The following is a 21,547-nucleotide window of genomic DNA, read 5'->3' on the forward strand; positions in this document are numbered from 1 at the left end:
ATCCTGGGCAGGCTTGGAAGTGTTTATTGATTATGTATATTTAATAAAGCATAGAGTAATGTATCCCATACCTCACAAAAAAAAAAAAAAAAAAAAAAAAAGAGTGCTTTTTTGTAAAACATTCTGAACCAATTAAAGGGAAGAGAGTCAGAGCAGAGCTGCTGCCATGGGTGTGGAAGGGTGTGTGCTGCCATTCACACTCTGGCCTTTCCCTAGCAGCAGCAGCAGATAACTGCACACCCAGATCAGGCTAACTCAGACACATTACTGCCTCTGGGTATCCTCTAGCATAGGCAAAACATGGCTAAAACTAGCTTGAAGTCGTACAAGTATCCAAACAAGGAGAGACAATAGGGATGTCGATAAATCCCCATCACTGCCCCAAACTAACAAAAAAAGGAGGTGATTACCAGGAATCATCTTCCTCTGGAGATGTCTGTCCACCCTGAGAGCTACAGGGCATCATGGCAAACCCATCACATGGAATGTCTTCAGCTTTCCTGGAAGAACAGAGTGCTGCAGCCACACAGCACTAAGGGAAACCACTAACTGAGCTGGTAGCACAGCAAAGGAAAAGGAGAGTATTGCTTTGTTTTCGTAAATTCACCTGGCCATGCTCAGCACCATGCAGACTTACAGACTTTCACTCAGACCCAGCACAGCTGTAGCAACTTGAACTTAGCAATTCAAGTTGCTAAGACCTGGAAACATGACCATGCTGCTTCTGGACCCAACTCATGCCATCTCCATTGTATAAAATCACAGATTAAGCCATGGGAAACCAGCTTGTATTTCTTAGTGCCTTGCTAAAGCAGCCAGCCCACACCATCTGTCAGTACCTGCCTACAGTCAGGAGGAAAGGATCATCATTTATTCTGTCTTAAAACACACTGCAGCTCTTTGATTATTCAAAGAGGACAAGGGGAGATGTCCCTGTAATTGTTTTTCTAGCTCTTTTCCACATCCTTTGCCTCAGTTTCTTGTATAATTTCCTCACTGCTTTGCCTCCCTTCAACTTCACATCTTATAAATCTTTCCCTATTTTGTCAGCTCTTTTGGACTCATTTCCTTTTTCTCCTTCTTTCTGCACAAATTAAAATCTCTGAACCATCACTTGTTCCATTCTAACTGGGATACTTTTGCTTTATTAAAAAATGCCTTTAGATCCAAGCAATGTTTTCCCCTTACCAGCAGGCCCTTCATTTTATTTTCCTTTGAAGATTTCATTATACTTTCTACTTGAATTTTGGAACACTCTATTATTTCCATTGCCTCAAATCACTATTTCAGTTCTTTGTACCACTTTTTGGCTTCTGTCAATGCCCCTCAATTCAAAAAGATAAATTATGAATTCCAGCCACAAATCAGGGCTTTGCTCAGATACAACTTACTATTTTTGAAAGCCTACCCCATTTAGCTGCTTAATTGAACAGAAGTGAAGTTGGGCACTGGGAGAGGGGCAAGGGGAAGCTTTTAGTTTTTGTCTGCTTCTCACCTACCAATGCTTTGTTGATTGGCAATAATTTAGTTTTCCCAAAATTGAGTAAGTTTTGCCCACAACAGTAACTGGTACATAATCTCCCCATCTTTATCTTGAACCAAGAGCTTTTCCATTTTATTTCCTCGCCCAGTCCTGTTGAGAAGGGGATGGAGAGCATCTCAGCAGGCTTCCAGCAGGCAGCCATGGCCAACTTTGCACAGATACCTTTCTCTTTCCTTCACTGTCACTTTCTTTTGCAATTCTGCTGTTAACAGCTGTGTTTCTACTTTCAGTACAGAAAAATCAATAAAAATCCATCAAGCTCTTCAAGTTTCTGGTGTAGTGTCACATAAAAAAATAGCAGAAAAGGCTCATAGAGAAGTAGAAATTATTTCCTTTTACCTCCACAGAAGGCAGCAGTGTCACATTTACTTATAAAAATACATAGTTTGTAATTAAAATGATACAACAAGTGTGTTAGAATAAAATGAGAACAAAGAGTAAGCACCACATATTGAAATAACAGCAGTGATTCAAACCAAACCATCTTATTAAGTGAAGGTTTTAACCAGAAGTATTGACTAAATCAGAAAGAAAACCCCAGACAGAAAGCACAGATGTCTCCCTGAAGGGAACCAATGATGGCTTACAAGCACATGAGCTTTAAGTTTGCAACTGGAACAACACCAAAATTTTATTAAAGAGGATTAAGGTATTTTGCTTCCAATAAAATTACTACAGGGGGTGGCATAGAATGAAGCAAGTTTGTAAATAAAGATATTGGAGCCACCAGGATCTGCTTCAGTTCAGAAGAGAGGCCCTAACAATTGGTAGAAACAAGCTGTCCCACTGACTGCTTGCAGCAACTCAGATGAAATATACAACTGCCAAAATTCTCAGGCCCTGTCCTGACTTGAAAAATGAGGTGTTTTAAGGTACCTTCAGTTAGGGATGTAGGCAAGCCAACACTTGATCTACTTAAGCCATTGTTAGAAGTCACAGACAACAAAATCTGCACATGCCTCTCTCTAGGCCAATGCCAAATTTTGCTCTGAGCAAAACTGTGCTGCCTTAAGAGGAAAGAAATTTCCCAGAAGATGCCTGCTGGCTCCGCTTGGTCATGGAGCTGCAGGAAGCAGGGGTGCAGCCTTGGAAAGCCCACACCCTCCTCTGTAGGACTGAAGTACCCAAATGAAAAGGCAGGTCCTTCTCTAAATGCAAGTCTAGTTTCAATAACTAGGGTTTATCCTGACATTTTTCCTTACATAGACTGTGTTGACTTCTCTGATTCATACAGACATAGGAAGAGTAAAGTAAAAGGCCTGAAGGTTTAATGTAGATGTACTAGGAGAACAAGAAATTAAGTACAATGAGTAAAGCTTCACGACAAACAACAAAGGTCTACAGAATCACAGTAAAAATCAGAAACTTTACCTCATCTCCTGTATACACACAGATATCCCAGGAGTTACAAGGATCCTGTTTCCAGGCTCTTCTTGAGCTGCTGGAGCCCTCATCCAGCCCAGGCACTTAACTGTACAACCAATTCTACCTCAATTACTCCAATTCCTGTTAAGCTAACTAAATAATTTGTGGGAAAATTATGCAAACAAGAGAGGAAAGGAAAAGTTTGTACTCGGTTGGATGGAATACAAAAATTTTTCCAGTGTATATAAGACAGTTCTTCAAAAGAGGAAGCCTCCTTTTTTTGGCAGGTGACAAGAGAACCAACTTGCTTCTCACTCTTATTTCATGTGCCCATCTACTGTCAGCAGAAGGAAGCCTTGGATTCAGGTTAGAAATTGGATCTGTTTTACTGAAGTTACTGATTCTTTAAATCCCTTCAAAGAAGTTGCAAAAGACCAGAGGACCTCCTTATTCTCCACCTTCTCCTTATACTCCAAAAAGCCAGGGTTTGACATACTTGATTTGACTTCAGAGTAGGAAACAGAGCTTGGGTCTGAAATTATTTGCCACTGTCTCTCCCAGGCTATTTAAACACTTTGTGTTCCTGGCTTTTTCTTACAGGCTGAACTATGGCACATTATGAGCAACCAGCCCTTGTATTATGAAATATCTGACAGGTGAGGACACATTGTTATGTTCTTTCACACACTGAATCAACAGTCCGGGCTATTCAGGAGAGAGAAAAAAAAAAAACAAGTTAAGAAAAGATGAGGGAATTAACACATTTTTAGCTGAAGATTGAAAAAACAAGTCTCAAGGTGCTTGTAAAAGAACCCTGCAGCACTAAGCCTGCCTGTTATTTCAACAGCTAAAGATGAGCAGGGACATGAAGGGAAGTATCTACAAGGTAAGAGAGTAGCACCCAAATGCCTTATTGATTAAAATAAAACTGGAAGTTATACTAAAGTCACTTCTAAAAACGTTGTGTTTTTTCTTATATTTCAGTTTTTGTAACTCAAAAAAAGGTATCATTGTTAAAAAAAAAAAACACTGGATGGTTTGTTTTCTGCAAACCCTAAGCTGTGCTAAATGCAAAATCAATGAAAAGCTTTCATAAATAGTATTAAAAAATTCAACCAATCTGGCAAACATATTCTGTTTGAATTGGCAAGTCCTCTCCTGGCAACCAAACAGTTAAAGAAAAAAAAAAAGAGGGGGAAAAAAAAAAAAAAAAAAAAAAAAAAAAAAAAAAAAAAAAAAAAAGAGGAAAAAAAAGCCTTAAAAGACTCAAGAGAATTAGCTGTTGCTAAAACAATTTTATGGTTCTTTCCACTTCACTGGAGGTAGTTTGTATGGCTGACTGGAATCTATTCAATGCTGTCAAACATCTAACACTCTCAGAGCTAGATGCCTTACAATGAATAACAAGCAGTCTGGCTGCCAATATGCTGGAGCTGCATTTTTTACCAGGACCTGGACCCCAACCCAGCAACACTTTAATTTCATTGTTTGATGCCTTGTTAATTTCTAAGACCAAAAATTACCCACAAAAACCAGAAGGACCAAAATTCCAAAGCTACAAAATCCACAATATGGAAAATCAGGTTCATATAAAACCCCTGCACATCCAATTTCTCTTTTGTAGTTTCAAGGGATTTTGTAGTGGAAAATTATCAGTTTCAGAGGCTTACAATAGGTTCACAGAATAAAGAAGTAGAGAAACAATGAATAAAGGGGACACAACTCTTGTTGAAACACTAAGCCCATCATCTGTCATCTTGAGCAGAATCATTTCCATAAATATTATCCCAACCATCGATTGTCTTGCTCAGTCTTGTGATTCAAGCAAAACCCTGGACTCCCATATTTATGTCCTTCATCTTTCAACTGTAATAATGGTGAAGTGCTGACACCAGAATTGTATTCCAAGGAGTGACAACACTGCCTCTGTGAAATGAAAACTGGGATGTCTTGGCAGGTTTATGGTTATGGTTTTGATAGGACTTGTGTTCTGCAGCTCATATTTTGCCACCAGACCCACAGAGGAACATCCTCCTCCTCACACAGCATGGGGTTAAAGTCAAGCAGGACACAGACTTTATGACTTTGGGTATATCCTTTAGCACTTTCATCCTCAGGCTGAAAAGAAGCACCATTCTGACTGTGAATTTTGCAGAGGCTGCAACTCTGGGTTTTGCTTTTCATTATCTTAATAAAAATACACTTAAATGTATTGTTCCTAGGAACTAGTTCTCTAGGAAGCAAAAGGGGCTGAAAAATTTCAGTTGTTAGAGAAAAAATTATCACGCAGATGAAAAAACCTAATTTTCAACCTATAGGGGAACTCAGCTCATCCTTACTAAATAAGAACTAACCTTTCAGAATTGACCTGATTACCCACACCCTAAAAAAGATGCAGCTTTATTTGAAGGAGTGCAGCAAAGCAGAGAGCTGCGTATGTTAATGTGGTTGGGAAGGTCAGTCCTTGGAGCAGGTATCATCAGAGAGGCAGCCTAAATATTCCTGGCAGGGGCAAAGGACACTTGCCTCAACAACCATGCACTTTTAAGCACCTATTAAGAATTAATTCCAATGGTGTACCACTGCTTTTGTTAAATTTAGGTAAGAAAATAACAATGAGGTAATAAAATATGCTTTTTAGAAATCTATCACCTCTTTTAATTATTTTCCATACATGAAAATAGCAGCCATAATGCAAAGTGAAAAACAAATGTTTACTACACTATTTAGGCCTCAGCCTGAAAGTAGGTTGCTATTTCTTGCCTTTCTATTTAACCTGCTATCCTTACTCTCTACATCTGGATAACTTAATGGCTGCACACTGTGCATTAGCACATGCCTGTCCAACTTGGAAGACAGATCCAAAGCACGCAGAATTTCATCCATTTCAAAGAAATAAAATCCCCTGCAAACACTCACCTACCTGCTAGTTTAACACCATCTCTAGAACCACAAACACAGAAATACCCAGGATGTTTTCCACAAGCACTTTGGCAATAAGACTAAGCCAAATGAGTGTGTCTTAATTGTAAAAAGGGGGGGAAAAAAGGGTGCTGTGATCCGTCTGAAAGACTGAAGCTTTTGTCAGAAGGCAGCAGCCCCTATCACTATCATTCCCAGAACCTTAATCACAGTAATTAGCCACAAATGGTTAGGCACAATGAGAGCTGCTCTAAATAGCTACATCCAGCGATTCCACTGATGCAAATGATAGCATGAGACTGCCAGGTTACACCTTTACACAAAACACAAGATTTAGGGAACTGAAGTGCAACTTCAATACTGACCCACCAGGCAGAAAACAACTTCTCTCTTACAACAGATTAATCACTTGTTAACAGTGTGGTTTAGCAGCATCAGCAGCAAGTCAGAAATCAGCTGGGAGGCAAGATGTGACTAGGGATGGAATGCCTTTGGGTATAGAGAGTCAGGCACACCCAAATGAGTGATCACTTCTGTAAAAGCAACCTTAAGGCAACACAATTTGTGTGAAACAGAATTCTTAGCTTTGTCTTTAGTCAAATAACATGACAGATAATGCCCAGTAAATGTCCCTCATACCAAATCAAACTGTAACTGTACTATACAGTGTTTTTCACTCCTACTCTGATTAATCATAATTTAGCTTTTTGGAAGATACGTATTTAATTTTTACCTCCTTCATCTTGACATAAATACCAAATTTCAAGCAGTTCCCCCACTACAGATGAGATGATACTTAACACCAGGAAATCAGGCTGCTCTTTGGTTATCAAACATCTGCATGGAAGAGAACTCTCATTAGCCAAACACAGGCCAGAAAGCAACTTGCATCCCCTTAAAGAGCTGTTCAAGACTACATGAGCTCTAATTCTCCAGAGGACTTTTGCAACAGATGGGAACGAGGCAAATGCATTAAACAATTTAGATGATTATTTCCAGAAATACTTCTACAGTGCTCAAGTGTCAAAATGCTTTTAAATCAAGCAAATAGCACGTGGCAAGAGTTATAAAACTAACTACAAGAATTAGATGCTTCTACTCCATGAAATTCAGTTGATTCCTTGTATATAATTCCACTGCTCATTTTAAAAAATTCATTCATAACCAACTGTAAGATGAGAGCAGCACCTTAAAGAATATAAAGCCCATGAGAAATAAAGCACAGTTTTAATGTAGGCATATTTTTACATGTCCTAAACCCCTTGAAAACCATTCTTTTACCTTTTCCCATTACAAGGCATGACTCCAGTGCAACTCACCACGTTTCTAAAAGCTCTCCTCCAGTCCCTGGATTCACAAGAGATTTGAACCTGGTGTATATTCATGTACCTGTAGGGCATCACACAGTCCTGTAACTGTGTGTCATGTAACTGACAGCAAAATATACAAGGTCATGCCCTCAAAAGTGAGTGTGTCATTCAAGATCACACCTGCAGGAAAAGAAAGACACATTCTGGTGCCTTCAGGATCATTTGTGGATACCTCATCATAGCTTACATTTCCTCTATTTCCCATTTTCAGAGAAGGTTTCCATTAATTGTTTTGGTAAAAAGCAAAATTACCTTTTAAATTCAATTTCTAGTGCAAATATTGCACAAACATAGCTTCCCTGGGCATTTTTACAGTGTTTTAGCAAGCTATCCACCAGAAAATGAATATACTGCTTTCCCCTTTGCTGAGTATGGTTCTTACTGACAGCTGGTGTTGATCATTTGAAATGGAAAACTTGCAGGAAGGGAGCACCTGAATTCAGCTCTGAGTGTTCTCCAAAGTCTCCAGGAGTGTTTTATGATACTGTTCCATGTCTTTAATCAAGTAGTTCATTACTGGCTGGCAGAAACTCTTTGTTGCTGTGAACTCACTCAGCACAAAGTTATTTTCTTCCTAGTGCTGCCATTTCCTTTTCAGATTTGCAAGGTTACTGTGCATCCATCGCCTGCTGTTCTAAGCTTGGCAGCCTTTTCTCCAAGCTTTTATTTTCTGAGAGGTGACCATTTTAATGGGCCTTAGGTCTTTTATTTATCAAGTTTGCTTTTTCTACTCCCTTCCTAATTATTGCAGGCCACCCAGGTTATTTTCTTTAAGTCTTCCATAAGTTGCTGACTTTTTACCAGAAGATTTATGGTGAAAAGTTTTAATTTTTTTTATTTTTTCCAAATGTCCCTCATGTTCTGACTCAAACCCACCACAGTAATGCAGGCACTTCAGAATATACCAAGTATCTTCTTTCAGAGGCAGATACCCTTTTCTATCCCCAACTGGACTTAGCAAATACTTAATATAGCTTGCCTGTTCAGTACCAAAGGTTTTATAACTACTTCTTAGCAGGGATTACTTGTTTCAGCTAAATGTAACATGAAACAAATCTCTGCAACTTCCATTTGGCTCAGGATACTGCAAAACTGCATCACACCTGCCTATAAAAAGACAATGTCTAAAAAATGAGGTTGTTGGAATATCCTATTAAAACTAAACAAAAATGTTACTTATTTCTAGTTCTGCCTCTTTGTTCAATGCCACTGAGAAAATCACATTTGTTGTGCAAGACAGGACCCCAGACAACAGCTATTTCACAGGAATATTGCAAGAACCAAATACTGCCCAGTCTTTGACTGCTTCTTAGTGTTGCCTCCCAGCTCTCTCAAACTCCATTTCTAGGTTTTACAATCCTCCTCTCTCAAGCCTTTTATTAGCTTTTGCTTTTATTACTCGTGTAATCAAGAAACACCAGAGTATGTTGGACTCTTGTCTAACAGTTGGTCGTTCCAAAAACATCAAGTCTGTGGCTTTTTACGTTCTCTTCATTTAATACATTTTAAGTCATTGTAACTTAAACATGAAGATAGGCACTGGATGCTTATGGACTTCCTGCTGCAAGGAAACCACAGAGGAATAAGTGCCTTCCCACATTCCAAGTATTTCTGCTAACACACATCACTTTCTGTTTTCTACTCTGTGGGCAGGCACATTCCCCAAGAACCCACGTGCAGAGTAGAGGTTGTAGCAATACCTGGGAAAAGTGTTTAAAGAACAATGGGGAATTATGTATTCCAATTTCTATTAAGCTGAAGTGGAATTCAGATGGCAAAATGTTTCTTCTTTGAAAATCTTGCCTCTGCCTTGCCCTTGGCAAAAGGAGCACTGGCACACAGCAACACAGCACTACAGAGTTTTTCTGTTCCAGAGAGGTTTTTCTATATGGCCTCACTACCCTTTGAATTAAGGTAGAGACAAAAAGCACCAAACACCAGGGCTGGCAGCCTCATACAGCTTGCAACATGCTGAAGTGTGACCCAACAACTGCAACTGATACAGAGTTCTTGCCAGGTATCCATACAGCACTGGGGAACAAGTACCAAATCACCACATCCAGGACTGACCCAGGATCAGAGAGCTTACCAATGGGCAGAGGGATTTATTTGCTTGGATAATCTAGTACAGGAAAATGCCAGACTGGTTTGGGTTGGAAGGACCTTAAAGCTCATCCAGTTCCAACCCCCTGCGTGGGCAGGGACACCTCCCACCAGCCCAGGTTGCTCCAAGCCCCTGACCTTGGACACTTGTAGGAATGACCCATCCACAGCTCCTCTGAGCAACCTGAGCCATCACCTCACCAGCCTCACAGCAGAGAATTTCTTCCTAATGTCCAACTTAAATCTCCCCTCTTCCAGTTTAAAGCCATTCCCCCTTTTCCCTGAATCATCCTTCTGCCATCAGACCTCATCACACTCCTGTGACACAGTAAAGGAAGACATTGTCACACAGAGGGGAGATGATGCTGAGTAAAGCCATGAGTTGTTCAAACTAATAGAAAGTCTGTACCTGAGCAGGGTAGTGGCTTTTGAGCTCCTACCTGTCCAGCAGGAAACCTTTCCCACAGATGATTGCTGCCTTTCTGCAAAAAGCAGAACTACTCTGCAAGCCAAGACAACCAAGCTCTAGTGAAGGCCAGAACTGCAACACTGAGGTGTGTTCCATCCCAGTGGAGAAGCAGATTTGGAGTCAGGGGGGCTGGGCAGTTCCAGGTAGGATGGGGCTTCAAGCAACCATGGCAAGGAGGTTGGAACTACATTACCTTTAAGGTCCCTTCCAATGCTTGGCTCCAGCATTTGTTACACTTCCTGCTGGATACACTTCCCTGGGGTGCCAGTGTCCAGCACATATTTCAAGATTGCCTCTCCTCCTTGCATTTTAGTCAAGGGTATTTTAATTAGAATAAAAAATTTAAAAATAATAATAATGAATTATGCACAAATACAGGGTTTGGAATATAACAACATGGTAGAGTGAATACATGAAAAATTAAACCAGTTTTAAAACAGATACAAAAAAAAAGAGGAAAAATACTCAAAAATTATAAGGAATAATGAACAAACTTGGTCTCTGTAGCTGGCACCAAGAAGCAGTCAGGGCTTCTACCAATATGAGACAATTAGATTCCAGCAGACAAACCAGAAAATAATGATTCTGACTGCTGATGCTGCAGAGTGTCTGGCCAGCATTAGGTTAAGCAAGCTGGATGCATGCCAGCATCACTGCACAAATGGCATGGCACATTCTGGAGGAATCTGAAGAGAAATTACTAATATCTTAAAGGTGACCTTTCACACCTGCTAACCCAGCAAATCAGGCAATTCTTGGCTATAATGGATGAGATCAGCTGAGACCAGTCTCTTGAGGTCCTTCACTCTTAATTAAAATATGGGATTTTAAAAAAATTTATAATAATAGACTATACCTCATTTCAGCAGAGTACCCTAAGTGCTTTATTAGTTTATTTCACCCCTTCCCCCTGCTTTAAGGAAAACAATCTAACTTTCCATTATTCATTATCATCCAGGCAGGCAACAATCTAAAAAAAGAACTCTAATTTTGAGCCCTACTGTCTATAAAAAAAACCCATAAAACATTTCTTAAAAGGGTGGGTGCATTAATTAAAGCTGCCTCAGGATAAATGAAAATTAGTAGGAGTTCTCTGCTTTCCCAAATGAGTTTTCCATAGGTTATTTATAATTGAATTAAATCAATTACAGCATTTGCAACAGAAATTGTATATAAGTTAAACATTTCTACTTCTGCAGAAGCAGAACTTGGTGCAGAAACAGACAAAGGTCTCTGCATTTTTATGAAGGGAAGAGAGAAGGTATCTTTTCTGAAAGAAAGGTTTTCCCCTAAGAAAAACAAGCAGTAAGTGTACTGGGTACAAATCCCACCAGCACTGCCCGAAAGGGCTGGGGTGTAATTGAGAACCAGACCTCAGACCCTCAGAACCATCTCCAGCTGGAGATCCTGAGCCTGGAGATTGAACTCCTTTCCGTTTCCTCAGAGAAGGAAATACAGCTTCATTAGGCTCAATTTACTAAATAATGGTTATCCTCTGTAACTAATCAGGAAAGTTTTAAATCAGGATCAGACTAAATGCTTGCTTAAATACTGGAACATGCTCTGTCTACAAAATATACTCTTACCCTACTGACAACTGAAGGAGCTTGGAGACTGAGGCTCACCCTGGTCATACAGTTTTTATTTTCAAACAGAAAATATCCTTTGCCATCCTACAGAGCAGTCCTTAAAGCAGCAATATCCTGTGCACAGTGATTTTTGCTAGTGAATGGAAACAAGGATAACTTTGGGGAAAAAGGAATTAATGTAGTTTCAAACACAGCAGCACTTTCTGAATTCATTCTGAATGAAAGAAGGAAAAGATTTAAAGTTACTTCTTGAGACCTAAGACACACCTGAATAAAATTATTTGAATAAGCATCAAAGAAAATCTGCAGCCTGAAAGACTGCAGAGAGAATTCAACTTCCACATCAGCTGAAAGCAAAGCAGGCATTGACTTCATCTGTAACAATCTGATATTCACATGGATTATTAAGTTTACCCCATCAGCAAGCTAAGAAAGTCCACATAAATTACCAGGCTAACAAATGCAAAGCAGAATTGTGCTTTAGCATTGTGGAACATGCTGCAGATATTGAAAGCAGTTTCTGTCAAGTCCATTTTTGCTGCTGGTCTGATCAGGTAATTTTATTCCTAATTACATCTGTGTAACCAGTAATGAAGCCATATAATAATCTAAATTTAAATCTATCTATATAGATTAAGCTTAAATGTAAATAATTTAAATCTATAAGTAGTCAGATAAAACTAATGCATATAATAACAGCACACTTTGATTTTCACTTCCCTTCTAGACTCACATAAAAATAACATCTGAGTGAAGATTAGAGTAGGTGCAAGAAGAGCCTTCATTATGTGTGCTAGGTTTAAAATTGCTTTATGATGCTGCCTGTTAGACATTAGCATGATGAAGGGTGCTGTTCTGCTCTGCTGGTTGGTTCCAACACATCCTGTGCATTCAACAACCTGGACAAATCTTTAGCTTTTTATGTTGACCCTTGGATGTCAGCTAAAGCAGCAGACAGTTGTCATTGATGAGAAGTTCAAGATAACCTGAGGCAATCTGAACTGAGATAACTGTGAAGTTAATATGAAGTGAAAGATTACTAGAATTGGTTGGGGCTTTTTTATAATCTACATATTCTGCTAACTGTAAATATGGCTTTGGCATATGTTCTAAATTGAGTAGAACTGTGATATTAGGTATCTTGGAAGGTTACAAACCTAGGCATGGAATCCTTTCTTAGTTTAGAACCTCTGCATAGGTTCAGACTGCAGACTCTGAAGTATTTTTTTTCTCTCTTATATAATGAGGTAACCAGAGCCCAGCAGACAAATTAAATTTTTATATCTGTGCATTTCCTTCTCTTATTCCCTGCAAGAATTACTTTGCTTTCAAAACACAGTTCTACGTGCATTTTTTAGAAAAGTCTTTACCCTGCTTAAGGACACACTGATATTTTTTTTTTTTTCACTGACAGTGATGTTCCACTTTATGCAGATGTAGTCAGCTGCACTGATTGTCTTTTCAATGATTTCTGGTCTAATCTTCAACACCTTAATAGAACACCTGCCACTCATGCTGCTATTATTTAAGAGACAGTTCTACCATCCAATCTCTCCTCCTTAACCTGCCACTTAACAAGCCCATCCAATTAAAGTGTCCATTTATCCTTTACTTACATAAATGCTTTCAAATAAGTTTTTTTTTCGTGCCCTTTTTCCAATTTTTCTATGATAAATGTACTTGTTCCAAACCCATACTACCTTCCTGATATCTCATCCAACACGGCAGTAAAGGGACCATAAAGTTATTTAAAAAGTTAATTTCTTTGCCTTTATTTAGAAACCCACTCTCCTAACCCCTTCCCTATCAGTCTCTGTGGAATATTTCCACATGCTACAAATGCTTACAAACCATGGAAACACCACTTCTACAGCTACAGAAGTCAATGTTCCACACTATGAAAATACATTGTTGATATCAAGTATAATATAACCCCGTTTTTTTTGCTTAGAACATTCTGCAGACAGCCCAGAGCTATCCAATCCACAAGTCTGCTTCTCAAGGACCAAACTTTCTCTTCCCTCTCTCTCATTTCATAGAAGACTCTTGCTGAAAGCCATGCTAATTACCTCTGTTTTCACAGACTATTACAGATCTAGTTGAAGACTCGAAACTGATAAAAAGACAACCTTTTTAAATGCTTATTCATCAAACAGTCAAAGTGACAAATGGGAGTAGCAAATAATTATCACTTACTGTAGCAGAGAGCTGTGGTCCATTCAACTGTGCGTGCAGGATTGCTTCGTTGATGGAGTTCCTGATTCCCATCAGTGCAATCTCCAGATCATGTGAGGCAGCCATTTCATTAGTCAGATATTCCAGAGTGGAGATGTACTCTCTCCACTGTGCATCCAGTTCTGACACACTGGCCAAGCAGCCCCTCATCACGTTCAAACAGTACCCAACACAGGGCCTGATAAGTGTCAGGCCCTGGCAGTGGGGGCAGTACTGCATCTTCACCAGAGCTCTGCTGCATTCCTTGGTGAGAGCTGCGTGTTCTGTAGTGTTTATCACTTCAATGCCCAGGCTGAGGGCCTGGCTGAGCATCCTGCTTGCCCAAAGAGATTTTGACAGCTCTGTAACCATGTTTTTAGAATAGTGTCCAAAGGGATTTATGTCTTGCCTGGTAAGCCGCAGGCACTCTGTGTAGTCCTCTGATAAATCTGTAATGCCTGGGTTAATCAGTCGACTGTACACCAGAGGGAAGAGACTGTCAAAGAAACGTAATACTGCACTTTCCACTGTAGTCTCTGCACCCAGAATGTAGAGAGAGAGGTCTGTAAAAAGTTCTTTAACAGGCTCTGCTGCTTCTTTTGCCATGGCTCTGTAAGCTGTCTCAAACAGGGAACTTGTGTGGTTTTCAGCAAAGCGAAGCGAAGTCTCAAAAGCCTCTGAAAAGGGGGAAGGAAGAGAAAGAACCAGAGGTTAATAGCAAGCATTTGACAACTTATTTGCAGGGTCTGATGTTGTCCGCAAAAGGAACATCAGTAGTACACGAAATCTGTGATATAAATACACTAATAGGTAATACAACATCCATCAGTAATGTCACTAAAGACACCTGAATACTTAATGACCATAATAAAGGTGACACACGAGGCAAATACTTGTTTTAGAAAAAGAGTACAGAATCCCAGAATCATTTGGGTTGGAACAGACTTCTGAGATCCTCAACTCCAACCCTTGATCCACTTCCCCCGTGGTTCCCAGCCCATGGCACTCAGTGCCACATCCAGTCTCTTCTTAAAAACCTCCAGGGACAGAGAATCCCCCCCCCTCCCTGGGCAGCCCATTCCAGCTACACCCTGAGCAAAACCCAAGAGGACAATGACAGACTCCAAGAGACTTCAGGGAGCACAGGCAGGGTCTATCTAACATGGCTTTTGTTATCAATACTGCAGTTCAACTAGACGTATTTCCAAAACACTCCTCTATGTACAAGTGACGTGAGTTTCCAGCCCACAGGAAGGACTGCAACATTTTCAATATTCCTACAGTACTCCAGAGAAGAACACCTGAATGGACAAAACATTTATGTGATGCAAGTTCAAGAACTGTGAGACAGGTGAGTGACTGGAAACTGGAGCTGTCTGTAATACACCCAACTACACAGTCACTGTGCTGGACTCAAAAAATAAGTATAAAATAGCCACATTTAAAAGGGAGAAAATTAATGTTCAAACTTCTTGTAAAGCTATGAGATTACACTGCATGTTGATATGAAAGTCTGTGAAGAATATCTCAGTGCACAGAAATGCTGATCCTCATTCATCAGATGTACTTCTCAACTTTGTTTGAAAATGTTTTAATAGCCTAATATTTGATGAAAGCAGCACCATGATGTCTCAGACCAGGACACATGCAAACAAGAGTTTAAAGTTGTATTACCTTTTCATTTCAGGTAATGTATTGCTAACAAAGGATTCTAGGAATCTACTTAATAGAGTGGAGAAGCATAAGGCATTCACTTGGTCAAGATTTCTAAACCACAAACTTGCACTCTTTGGAGAGCTGACAGGCAGAGAAAATACATGCTGGAAGGAAAAGCTGACACACAACAACTTGTGATAAGTTGTTGAGCAGCAGCTTACTGAAAGCTTGTGAGATAACTGAACACAAACAGCAGCTGAAGCTTTTGTTTCACAGGTGATGAGTATCTGAGAGGCACTTCCTGCAACGCACAACTCAAGGCAGAAGGTAAAATGCTGTGTGAACAAATTCTCTCCCTCTTAGTATCAACTGGGTCTGGACAACAACCAGTGGTTGGGCAAGCTTGACATCAAGTCTGCTCTGAACCAAAGCCAAAGTGCAATTACAAAATGCAGGAATACACCATCTCCTTTGACTGTGCAATTTTCAAGAGGCCTAAAAAAATAATTTCAGGAATGTCATGGTTAAGACATTTCAAATTGCAGAAGGCAAATACTGTATACCCAAAACACTGATGGGAGGGTTAGAATTCATAGATGGGGAAAAGGAGGCATCAGTTCCCAAGATTGTTTTTAGTGACAGAGAAGACAATAATCCACACCATTTCTACTGCTTTGCTTGGAAGCTTTACAACAAAGAGCCTGTAACACAAATCATTCTTACACTCCTCTGGAAGGCAAGTAGTTCCAGCCAAAACAAGAGACCTCTCACTTTAATACCTTCTGAGGACTGGCCAGATAATGGGGTTTGGGTCTAATCCTACTCTACATTCATCTGAACATCACTGTGCAATTCACCACAATGTACTACAAACTGAAGTTGCCCAAAGATCAGCTCAGCAGAGGAGCAGATACAATACTGTAAATCAAGATTAGCATACACTGGTAAAGTTCTGTAGAAAAGCCTGCACAGTGCTGTCCTCTGTTACATCTCCCTGGGCAACTAACTTCCTTGCTATGATAGGCATTACAATCCCCTTACCACAAAGGCTGATTTAACTAGACAGATAAAACACCATATGTCAATGTATATTAAATCATCAGTATTTTACACACACACACTGTATCCTTCTGCCAGAGAATCACTTCAGCATTCCCACTGGTGTTACAGCAACTAATACTCTGGAAGTGCTTATAAAATCCTAGAAATTAAGAATTCAGATACACACCAGTTGTAAAAGAAGAAAGTTCACTCTAAGGCAAGTTGCCTTGGCAAGTTTCAGACAATTCAGAATTTTACAACTGAAAAGAAGAATTGGATTTCTGATGAAAACACTGACAAACTAAACCATAGTGCACTTAGCTGTGCTACTGCACTATTAAAAGGATTTTCCTTCCACATCACCCCTAGGTATTTATTTCTAGCAGAAAACTACACACTGTTTTTGTTTGACTAAAAAGTCAATGGGAATATCCAAGACATGAAATCAGTGGTTTGAATTTCTTTCTTCAACTCGACACCCTGTCTTACAGAGACTCAGTTAAGGATGAATAATATCTGTATTATGGGAGCCTACAATGCCAGTGGAGTCTAATGCTGCAGAGCCATAGGCATCATTCCTCTTTATCCAAAACCTAGATGGAATTTTTTTATGGATTGCAACTACCCCTGCTGTCCTAAGAAATAACAAGGCCAGCAAAAGATGAGAGGAAAACTGTCAATGGCAAGGCACATCCCAAGGAAACAGACTTTAGCAGCTTCCTGGGATACTAAGTTGTAAACTAGAAACCACACAGCCTTTCATTTTCCAGTCTTTTAACCCTGAAACTCTGCTTTCAATTAAATAAAATTCTGCATTGTTCACAGATAAGCATGAAGTAGAAATATTTCATAGTGTTATTTCTTTTTTATTGTATACAACAAAAAATGTGCAAACAATAGTATATAGCTTCCTTCTGCAAAAAGAGCCATAACATCCAAAGCATGGTGCAAAAATGTCTGATTGTAGCTGTGCTGCAGAGACCCATAAGCTATCATTTGCTTCCTTACCACCACTGGTGGAACAAAAATTGAGATGCCTGCAGGCACTCTAGAAGTGATGGTTGAAAAGGAACTAAGTCTTTTTTCATTGTTATACATGATTGAGACAATCAAATTACTGGATAAGCTGAATATTCTTAGACCTTTCATTAGAAGTAACAGGGTTTCATGCAGTCAAACAATCTTGTAACCATGGACAGCTTGCACTTGGGTAGGCAGCTTGGTTTAAAGATGATTAATTATGCACTTGGAAAGCAGCTTCTAGAATACTTAGAATGGAGTTTGCAAAGTTCAAGGAAGGTTTGCTGTTATCTAAAAAAAACCCAGGTGCTCATCTGTGCAGCCAAATACAGAAAATTCTGGACATTTATGAACTTGCCAAAAACTTAACCCTAAGCCTAAGTACACACTGGGAGGAACATCTTTCATCTTTCACAGCCTTCAGCTTGCACCCCCCCTACCAGCAGCGTACAACGTACTTGCAAATCGATTGATTCAGAACAAGTGATGCATCACCAAAATCATCCAGAATTTGGATGAGACATAATATATTTCTTGTTTTTCTATAGCATTGAAATAAATAGGAAGGTAGAGAACAGTTTGTTCTCATGAGCCTCAAAAGCCTCTTTTTGATTTAAGACTACAGGTAGAGTGAAGCAAGAGCCAGCTTTGGATTTTGAACTAATAAACCAATAACTACTTCAAGTCTGGCCCCACCACCTTCAGAAGAAGGTTTTTGTGCAAACTGTTTATCACACTCTCACAAAGCTCTTGGACAGCTCAGTGGTGTTTGTGACAGCCCAAGACAGCTGATCAAATACAGCTCAGCTTTGGGAACTTCACATCTCAACTGCTGGAGTTTGAAAATGCCCTTCTGGAGACAAGCCCAGGTCTGACCAAGTGCCACACTGGTTTGGATGCTCCAGAGGTCAGGCAGCAGTGAACCACTCACCTTGCTAGGATTCTCACCTGGCTCTTAGCATTCACATACACTGAAAATTACATTATGCTGTGTCTAAGAGATAAAAAACACTGCTTTGCATGTATAGCATCCATGCCTCTTCATCATGGGTGTGTCACAGGTTGGAGTGCTAGCTTCCTTCTGACAGAAATAGAGCCATTCAGACACAGAGGATGGGTTCTTCTAAACCAGACAGCAGCTATGTTGTCTCACAAAGCATTCCTGACATCTCACACCAGAATGACAGCACTGATTTCTTCAGTGGGATTTAATTCTCATTAAGCCCATAAGTCAGAGGAAGTTGCAGAATTTCAGAGTTTCTGCTAGAGAAATGTGCTAAAGAATTGTGCTACAGGGAGATACAGATTTAGGAGGTATGTGTCAGTCTGCCCAGTACTGGAGTGTCAGCATTTTCCAAAGATTTCATCAATTTTTTCACTACCTAGAGGTCTATTTGTGGGAAGAACAAGCAGATTTTTAAGTAACAGTACAGAAAAAGGATAAAGTCTTATCTTGTAACTATAGCATTGACTGGTTCCTCCTGTCATGTAAGATGACACAAACCAACTCCCTTCAGCAGGAACAGCTTATTGTGCTTTTAAATGGCTGTCACTTCTATTTTAGCACAGCTAGGTGAAGCAGCTCTCTAAGTTTGTGTCCAGGCCCCTTCTTCTATAGCTTTATCCTTAGGACAGGAATCAAAGATTCAAAACTGCCACACAACAATTTGCCACAATTTAAAAAAATTAAAAAAAAAAATAAAAAAAAATTACTGGTTGTGTTCTCAGGAATGGTTTATTTTTTCAAACACATGGAAACATAGCCTGAAGGAAAAACCTCAAAAATAGGATTCACTGAAGTGAGTGGGAGCTTGCATTCAGGATTGCCCTCACCTCATAAACCCCAGGTTTCTTTGAGTGCATGGAGGTCAGCAGCTATGATCTCAGGGAATACACACAGATAGGAGTTTTCCAAGGAAATCTGGACTGTCATACACAAGAAAATTTCATTTGCTTTCCTCTGTTATACCAGACAAGCTATTAATTTTTATTCTGTAAGCAATGTAGGAAAGGCTAAGCAACTTGCTGAACTATGAAGCAGTCCCTAATCCACACTCTTTTCTCCCCCCCAGGTCCAACCCAGGAATGGCAGCATGGGAACCATTTACTCAAAATCAATCCAAGCACTAGACACCTCTGTGCACAGAGGATCATTTTTGTCACACAGCAACTGAAAACAAGGTGGGTCTACTGTTTGAACCCCTGTGTCTTCAGAAAGAAAACTCAGAAAGCAAAGCACACCAGGCAGATGTGAAACATAAGTCATTGCCATTACACTTCTGTGGGTGACTCCAAGCTGATGCCTTGCCCAGAGGACTGGCAAGGTAAAGACATTGGTAATGCAAGGGCTCTCTGCTGTAGGAGCAGTTCCTTCAACTCAGTCAATGCATGCTCAACTTCAATTTTAAATCCCACGAACTAAAAAGAGAAAAGGAAACCATTACATTGTAAACATTACTGAAAATATTTAACAATGCTCAATAAACCAAGAGCAGAAGCAAACACTGAAACTATCTATACAGAAATAACATCTGTGTATATTTTAGATTTGAGTGCAATCATGAAAGAAGAATGACAAATTTAAGTAGCTCCATTATTTGCTTGCTCTCTTAGGACCACACTAATATTTGGCTCCTTTCCCTTCAACATCTTGCATTTATTGGAGTTACAGGATGACTGAAAGCTACAGTTTGTTGAACAATAGCTTCCTTTTAATGCTTTCAAATCCATTAAATCTTATGCATCTTTACTGTTTGCCAAGATAAAGGACAACATACTAATATTTTGTAGCAGTAGAACCTAATGTGATGCATAGAGGAGAATGCACACAGCAGAAAGTCAGACCTCATCTACATGAGACATGATAAAATTCAAAGCTCTTCTTAGCTGAATATGCAATGATCTTCTAAACATCTTTAAAAGAGTAAGGACAACGAGAGCTCAAAAAGCACCATAAAACAACATGGAGAAGTGGGGTGCTTTTAAACCTTAAGATTACCTTAAAAAAGAAAGTAAGGGCAAAATAAGTTATGTTGCATTTGCAGAAATAACCTGAAATCCATTCATTCATTAACCTGCTTTTGAAACAACTTCTTACAACTTTCAGCTTCATTTCTATTCTGTGACATTTTGCTAGCAGCAAAGAATCTCAGCCACTGGAAGTTTCAGTCTGATTTATCCTCCATCAGTCTGTGGAATGTAGTGCCAGAGCTCTTTATTTATAACCTCCTTGTCATGTGTTTTCATGGTTTTAGAATGGCACTCTTCCTACACATAAATATTTACACTTGATGAAGCTTACAAGAAATAACACATTGATAAATATATCAGCATTCATGTGGAAATATGATGTCCACCCCGTCATAGCTGAACTACATCAACATTTGCAGCAAACACTGCAAGCTTGCTCCAAATATTTTTGGTCAGAGAAAGACCTGAAAGCTCTCAGAATCTGGCCCAAGTGGAAGTGTCTTTTACTTTCCATTCACCTCCTGTAGCTCTGTGTAACAAGGTGAAGTGCAAAACAGATTCCAAAGCAAGAAAGCAAAGTCAGTTTTGGAAAGGGAAGTTTGAATTTTTTCACTTTGACAGCAAGAGGAGGGCATGGTGTCTTTAGACCTAGTTAGTCCTCCAGAATAGAGATCAGACAAAAATAAATAAACACCCAAAAAGAAAAAAAACCCACCACACAAAACACCATAACAACAGCTTTCTATTGCTGTACAAAGGGGCAAGGTCTTTACTTAGCAGTCTCTCTGTGAGTCTGTCTCAGTTTGATAACATCAGATAAATAACCCTGTCATGTACCTGTTGATAGCAACTTCTGTCTGTGTTAAAAAGCAGGAATTTGTGCTACCTTGTCACAGGTAAATGGGCATGAGAAAGCCTGGTGCAAGTTCAGTTTCAGAGCAGTGGACTCATTCTTGTAGTTTGGTACTGTAGGCAGAGCTAAGACACTTAGGAAAATCGATTTCCAAACAGTCTATTGGGAGACTGACTTCCAATAACAGAAATATCACCATGAAGTACCATCCTTTCTGAAATAAATAAAAAAAATAAATATACTGCAGGACTGCTTAATTACACAGCTTCTTTACTATACAGCCTTGTAGAAGGAGAAGGGGAGGAAAAACACAGCTTATTTGGGTGAGGTTGGTAAACAATGAAACCACTAACTTTGGTTATTTTGGTGTTTGTTTCTGGAAACATCGGTAATAGAAGTAACACCACCAAGTTTAAAAGAACTCACCCCCTC

The 21,547-nt window shown here is 39.6% G+C and overlaps 1 protein-coding gene across 3 annotated transcripts in view; it reads right to left on the reverse strand.

The window, feature by feature from the left end:
• LOC103531226 (glypican-5) overlaps window positions 1–21,547 on the reverse strand; it is a 383,665-nt gene that overhangs the window by 239,797 nt on the left and 122,321 nt on the right. For all 3 annotated transcript variants that reach the window (XM_030456592.1, XM_030456593.1, XM_030456594.1), the window contains exon 3: window positions 13,558–14,252. In XM_030456592.1, the coding sequence (XP_030312452.1) occupies window positions 13,558–14,252 (695 nt within the window). The remainder of the gene's footprint in view (window positions 1–13,557; window positions 14,253–21,547) is intronic.

This window comes from Calypte anna, chromosome 9, assembly GCF_003957555.1.
Source record: "Calypte anna isolate BGI_N300 chromosome 9, bCalAnn1_v1.p, whole genome shotgun sequence".
In the NCBI taxonomy this organism is placed as follows: Eukaryota; Metazoa; Chordata; class Aves; order Apodiformes; family Trochilidae; genus Calypte; species Calypte anna.